The sequence below is a fragment of the Vanessa cardui genome, chromosome 10 (assembly GCF_905220365.1).
Source record: "Vanessa cardui chromosome 10, ilVanCard2.1, whole genome shotgun sequence".
Lineage (NCBI taxonomy): Eukaryota > Metazoa > Arthropoda > Insecta > Lepidoptera > Nymphalidae > Vanessa > Vanessa cardui.
In genome coordinates, this window is record NC_061132.1 from 1,628,546 (window position 1) to 1,636,316 (window position 7,771).

General features: G+C 33.4%; 1 protein-coding gene across 1 annotated transcript; it reads left to right on the forward strand.

The window, feature by feature from the left end:
• Positions 1-1,863, forward strand: LOC124533047 (zinc finger BED domain-containing protein 5-like). The gene has a single exon (XM_047108217.1). The coding sequence runs from the start codon at positions 1-3 to the stop codon at positions 1,861-1,863; it is 1,863 nt and encodes a 620-aa protein (XP_046964173.1).
• Positions 1,864-7,771: the final 5,908 nt, after the last annotated feature.

Sequence of the window (7,771 nt, forward strand, 5' to 3'; positions counted from 1 at the left end):
ATGAAACGCTGGTTAAAATCAAATGATTCCGCTTCAGACGAAGCAAATGAAAAATCTTCGACTTCAAAGGTTAAACGTCGAAAGTTTTGCAACGAATACTTAGCTTTCGGTTTCACAAGTACCAATTTAAACGGCGAAGAAAGACCTCAGTGCGTCATATGCTACGAAGTTTTGTCGAATGAGTCAATGAAACCGGCCAAACTCCGACGTCATTTAGAAACAAAACACCAAGATCTTCGTGAGAAATCTAAATCCTTTTTCCAAATTAAAGCTTCGGAATTAGAGCGAAGCAAAAAAACAATGATGAAGACTGCTACTGGGACCAATAACGAAAATGCTGTATTAGCGTCTTACCAAGTATCCTTGTTAGTTGCAAAAAGTGGTAAGCCTCACACCATCGCCGAAGAATTAATATTACCGTGCGCTAAAATTATGGTTTCTGCTATGTTGGGAGACAAAGCTTCCAAGGAATTGGACATAATATCGTTATCAAACAGTACAGTGAAGAGTAGAATTGATGAAATGTCAGGAAATGTTAAAGAGCAGTTGATTTTGAACGTTAAAGCGAGCACATTTTATGCTTTGCAATTAGATGAGAGCACAGATATTAGCAATGATGCAAACTTGCTTGCATATGTTCGTTACGAACACAACGACGGTATAAATGAGGATTTATTATTCTGTATGCCTCTGCCTTCGCATACTACAGGTGAAGCTATTTTTGAAGTATTGAACAAATTTATGTCCACTCATGAAATACCGTGGGATAAATGTGTGGCGGTTAGTACCGATGGTGCTCGAGCTATGACCGGTACACGAATAGGACTTCAGGCGCGCGTAAAGAAGATGAATCCATCTATTGTCTGGCATCATTGCTGCATTCATAGAGAGGCATTAGCTGCTAAAAATATGCCAGAAAAATTAAAAACAGTGTTAGATGACATAGTGCAGGTAGTGAATTTTATTAAAGCGAGGCCTCTAAATTCCCGTATTTTCGGAATGATTTGTGAAGAAATGGGAAGCATTCACAAGCAGTTGTTATTGCATGCTGAAGTACGTTGGTTATCTCGTGGCAAAGTTGTGTCACGTGTTTTTGAGCTGAGAGATGAGATAAGAATATTCTTTTTGAAAAATTCTGTAGGCGGAGCTAATAAACATGCTGATAAATTTAATGACTTTGGATGGCTCTCAATGGCAGCATATTTAGCTGATATCTTTAATGCCCTTAACGAGCTGAACTTGGGTCTGCAAGGGAGAGATAACAACATCTTCCAAGTTGAAGATAAAATAGAAACGATGCTAAAAAAGATTGACCTTTGGACTAATCGTACAATTAAACAAAACTATAATCACTTTCCTACACTGGCAGCGTTTTTGGAATCCTCTGGTGAAGCAACGTTGTCAACACAAGTACAAGACGAAATGATTAAACACCTCCGCACGTTGAGGTCTTCGTTTCGGAATTATTTTCCAGTACCCGACAAAAATAAAACTTGGATAGTAGACCCTTTCAACACAGACGTTACTGATATCATTGGCTTGACAACGGTACAGGAAAATCAATTAATCGAAATATCCTGTGATTCAGCTTTGAAACGAACTTTCAAGGAATTCTCTTTGTCAAGTTTTTGGTTGAATGTAAAAAAAGATTATAAGGAAATATCAGAAGAAGCACTGAAACATTTGCTGCTTTTCTCAACCACATACCTCTGTGAAAAGGCATTCTCTGCTCTGGTATATACTAAAAATAAATACAGAAACAGATTGCATGTGGAATCCGATTTGAGATTACAACTTAATAGCAACATCAACCCAAACATCACTAACTTAGTTGCAAAAAAGCAGCACCAACCTTCACACTAACGTTTTTGTATAACTAAGTACTTTTCTTAATATATATATAGTAGATACTAAAATAAATGTTCAGAAAATTATTAATGTTTTTTTTTATTATTAAGGGGTCCTTGAAATTGTGCTTGATTGCCCAGGGGTCCGTGAACTGTAAAAGGTTAAGAAGCGCTGATATAGAGCATAGGATAAAATGTCGCAAATAATAACTGTATAGAAGACTCTACTCTTTGCAGAAACAACTATTATTCTTCGTGTTGCTAAACATAATTATAATAATATGTTATTTTTGATATATTCAAAAAAAAACCGTATTACCTTCACATATAGGTGAGTTTCGAATTCATTCATCCAGTTTCGAAAAGCTATTAACAGTACATCTCGCATTTAAAACATTAATCTTATATTTCATAGTATCAGCACCCATAATGAAAAATCTTGAATAATTATTATCTATGTAAATATGTATTAATTATAAAAACAAAACAGTTATGTAATAAAAGTATAAAAAAACGACCGATTGCTTATTTACTGTAACAATGTAAGCCTTGGACTGGGTTAAAACAAAAAAAAAAATTGAAATTCGAAGTTTAAATTGTGTAAATATAATCAGTTTTTTTGTAATACAAAGACCAATGGTACAAGTTTTAAATAAATGTCAATTTTATATAGAACTACAATACCACCAATAATCACGCTGGCGATTCGATTTTTAAAAGTCTAAAGCTAGTTATCGCCCGTGGTTACGCTCGCGTTTAAAGGGCTCATCGTCAGTTAGGCATAAACAAGTAACTTATATCTTTGGAGTTGAGTTTAGTTCATACCAAATTTTATCAATTTTTGTCCAGTGGTTTGACCGTGAAGGAGGAACAGACAGGCAGTTTTTCTTTATATTATTTGACAAAAAAAAGACCCGCTGAGTTTCTGACAGTGAGAGAGTCTAGGTGTTTGTAAGTGTCTTCTACATTGAATTAAGGAATTTGAGATTTGAATTGAGAATTACTCATTAAAATATTAGTAAAGATTATTATGTTCTGCTAAACGGATGCGTACTGTATGGGAATTTGGTGATATCCCGTTCGCTACTGTACTGACTCACTACTGAGTAATATAATTGGGCGAGTTATATTACACGTATTACAATTAAAAGAATACCATACACGCTTACTTATTCAAAAAAAAAAAAACATAGTATTCCTCTTTGATAGTTTTTCTTACACTGGTCTAAATTATTAATTAGCAAAAAATTTGATCTATGTTCCTGACCACAGACAATCAAAATAGCAACTTTCTCTTTCACTGATTTTCAAATTTTAATTGCATCTCGCTTCCGCAAAATCAGTTGTTTTATCAGAACCACAGAAAAGACGTCATTGACCTCAATCCTCCTTACCGCTTACTTCGATAGAGTTCCTTTATAATAGTTTTATTGAAATTGAACCTTATGCTGTTGCATTAAGACGTATAATATGCGAGCAATAGTTATTATTACCGTATCAAAGTTATTGAAGCTGTCAATGTATGCCAAATGGTCAGTCCATTCAGTTGCGAACCGTTCGTTGCAAAGAAAACTTGTTGAATACGATTCGAAATTTAAAAATTTAAAAAGTGTATATTTAATTAAAATTGTATGAGTGTGCGTGTTTTTTTATAATTTGGATTTGGAATCTCCTTTGTCAAGTAAGTTGTGTTTTATTTATAGACAATGCAGGAGACTTGTCGTATTACAAGAACTTTTTTAATCGCCATTCTATTTTTAAAAAACCGCTCATTTCGATTTTTTTTTAATTGATTTTGACATGTGATTCCCATTTTAACTGATAGTGATGTTTTTATCTTCGAGTCTTTAATTGATTCTCGTAATTGTTATCGATTTATTTTATCTACAAAATTATGTTTAGGTGATAAAGGTTTGTTTATCAGTAACGGTTGCATAGAGTAGTTTGATAAACTTATTAAAATTATGATACTGCTATATATCTATATGTACTTGATAAAATATTGTATTCCAGTTTTGATTAAATTTGAATTCGTTCGAAAACATGCGCTGTAGTTACAGATATAAAAGCAACTTTCACAAAAAATACACATAAAAATTCGCTCAACAATCAACATAAAAAAACGCAAGCAAAACAGAGCTTTATATCAAAGCAATACACACTACATTTGCAATAATGTATTAATTATTGCGAATATTCTCTTAGAATACCAATCAGAAGGAAAAAATACGTCCCGTTTTTAAATATTTTAAGCTCTATTACATGGTAATAAAACTGCTATTAGCTTGAATCTTGCCATGCCATGACATTACATGATAATGGCTAATTATAATATAATTACAGGCATAGGGACATATTTCAAATGCCATGTTTGGCAAAGTATTGGCAATAATCTTCAATGTCAATGTCTTACAACTCTTCTTGTTGTCTCCATTGGTGACAGGAGGGCTGGTACAGTTTTTGCCTAGAGGATCGGAATTGAGAATCAATGGGGAAATGCTATTCTTGGCATGACCGCGCGGTCATGATTTGTAAAGAAACTATTTATTGTATAAGAATAATTTTTATGCTTGATTAATGTAATTTGATGGTATTTCATGAACATTTGTTTGTAATTAATCATCAGAAGAGTAAACGCCTCGTAGGTTCTTGAACCTAACCGGATACTTTAAATGTAGGTCAGTCAGTTAAAATTACATACAGTGAGGAACATATTGTGAGAAAAGCCTTGAGCATGGATGTGGACGGATATAGAGGTAGAGGACGACCAAGGAAACGATGGATGGATTGTGTGAAAGAGGATATAGTTAGAAATATTGTTACTTGTGCGATGAAGTCTGACAGAGAAGTATGGAAGGAGAAGACATGCTGCGCCGACCCCAAATAATATTGGGATAAGGGCAGGTGGATGATGAGTTAAAATTACATTTCTGCTCGATTGGTATCTTGATTTAGATCTGCTGACAATACTTTGTTTAGGTAAAGTAACAGCCTGTAAATTTCTCACTGCTGGGATAAGGCCTCCCCTTCCATTAACTGGGTTTAGAACATATTCCACTACGCTGTTCCAATGCGGGTTGGTAGAATGCACATGTGGAGAATTTCGATGAAATTAGACACATGCGGGTTTCTTCAAATTTTGTATTTTTGTTTAGGTATTGTTTTATAAATTATGAGTAAATCCTCAAGTTCAGCTATGTGATTATAAATCATATAATTTCTAAAATATTAGTTTTGTATATTTTACTAATAATGAGAATACATATTTATATTCCATAATTAATAAGTAATTTACAATGAAAATAATTTATTATGAAATAGTCCTATATAGCTTATACAGACCTTTCCTAGAAAGCGAATAAATTACCAAACAAATATCGTAACTTAATCAAAACATAAATATGAGAATTAACATATATATTTTGATTTCACGAATCTATTATATAATATATTTATTTAATACGAAGAGATATAACAGTATATTAATAATTGAATATTATTATCTAAACAACTTAAAACACATTATTCTGAATCATTTCATACTATCACACACACACATACGATTGTCCTACAGTAGTGGTAAGTATTCCGAGTGACGTAATGCACAGTTTTACAAATAACTATTTATATATTGACATGCGTACTACAATACTTAATTACTTGATAAAACTAATCGCTGTATTCCGCGGCAGGGCTAAGTCATCTCCTCATTTTGAGGTGCATGACAGTCGACGAAAAAAGTAATGATTTTACTCTAACATAGTATAAAACAAAGATGTCACTGTCTGTATCTATGTATGCTTAGATTTTTTAATACAAAGATTGATTCGAGAGGAAGGTTTTTGTATACATATAACACGTGGACAATCTAGTAAAGAAACACTTATAATTTAGACAATCTCTACTATATTTAGTATCAGTACTGCAGCCGTGCGAAGTCGGGTTGTATCGCTAGTTAAAGATAATTTATGTTATTAAGTGGAATGGTGCTGTTTTACTGACGACCTCTATGGTCGAGTGGTGTGTGTTTTCAAGGGTACGCCACTCCGAGGTCCCGGGTTCGATTCCCGGCCGAGTCGATATAGATAATCATTAGTTTTCTATGTTGTCTTGGGTCTGGGTGTTTGTGGTACCGTCGTTACTTCTGATTTTCCATAACACAAGTGCTTTAGCTACTTACATGGGGATCAGAGTAATGTATGTGATGTTGTCTCATATTAATTTTTTAGTATTAATAAAGATTAATAAAGAATTTGTGAGATGTGTACAATATAGCTGAGCTATTAGCAAATCGGATGAAAACGTACATTTAAGGTTTCTTTATATCTTCATTCATTCCTCGATTAAAATAGTCGTTCTAGACCATTTAAACATCTCACAGTCTCATCATTTCTCTTTCACAACAAATCCACATTCATAAGTGATTCTAGTAACAGCACTCTACTCTTTCATTTTCTTGGAAGCTATTTCCGGGTGATTAGATAAGAAACCTTTGTCGTCGGTGTCATGAAAGTCATTAGGATTGGTTAAATGCACCCATCGAGCAGGTAAATCCCTCAATCACTAATTTAGTCGCGGTGAAATAACCCACTAGCGAAAGCATTCCCAAGAAGGACTAACTGTTTAAGTGTACCTGATGTAAACGATTTTTCAAATGAAGTTCAAACATTTCAATAACAAGGGCTAGTACTGCATAATTTCCAGGAGCTAATTCATATTTATATTTCTTTAAATTTAACTCTTGGCGATGATGCAAAACGTCACAAGTACATTAAATTGTTAGAGGAAATTATGTCATATGTGCATCTTCATTTTGGAACAGAGTGATCGAATTAGGACCAACGTGATTTGACTACTAGGACTTGATGGTACGCAAACAGCATCGCCCATATAAAATATAAAGCATTCCTTACATTGCCAATGCATCGACAGCTTTGAGAACAAATATTATATTTTCCTTGTACTTTACTGATCAGTAACATAAATCAGTAACATAAAACATAAAAAACCAAAACACATATGTACATTCTAAATATTGCTATTAAGTGGTAGAATATCTGATGAGTAGTTATTACATACATATAATTCGAAATTGGCTTCTGTTTGGACAATGTATTTTTCTTTTATTAATTACTTTTGTATAAGCTGTGGATTTTGTTACAAATAAATAAATAAATAAATAAATAAATAAATATCGTAACGGGTTTGCAGTCTTTTCACCAGTTACGAAGAACCAGTAGTTGGATATTTATGGCCTGTAGTGGTTAGAACGCGTGCATCCTGTCGATGATTTCGGGTTCAAACAGAGGCAAGCACCACTATGTATATACATGTGCTTAATTTTTGTTTATAATTTATCTCGTGAAGGATGAGGCGGGGAAGGAAAACATCGTTAGGAATCCTGCATGTGTCTAATATCATCGAAATTCTGCCACATGTGCATTCCACCAAGACGCATTGGAACAGTGAAGTTGATTATGTTCCAAACCCTCTCCTTGATGGAAGAGGAGACTTTACCCCAGCAGTGGGAAATTTACAGGTTGTTACTTTACTATTTTTACTGAACACACAGCGACCTGATTAAACCCAATAAGGACCAGGAAATGAAGACTCAACTCATTTTTGTATTAAACAGTATTAATAACAATACGTGCTTCGAAAGAATTGAATAGAATTTGCTAATTTGCAATTATTATTAGTATGTATTACAAAACGTGTTAGAAGGAAAATATCGTTGTAATTTATAAACAATGCATTAGCCATTTCCTTAGTAATATATTTATTTATAATTGCTTACTAAGTTATTATATATTGATATAGGCACTTAGATTATATGTATTTGCAAAACAGCATAAATATTGCCGTTTTTTGATAGAATATGATGGTATGGTGGATGGTCCAGATAACTTGGACAAAGATCTACC

Coding starts and splice junctions, on each gene's coding strand:
- LOC124533047 (XM_047108217.1), top strand. CDS start 1: ATGAAACGCTGGTTAAAATCAAATGATTCCGCTTCAGACGAAGCAAAT.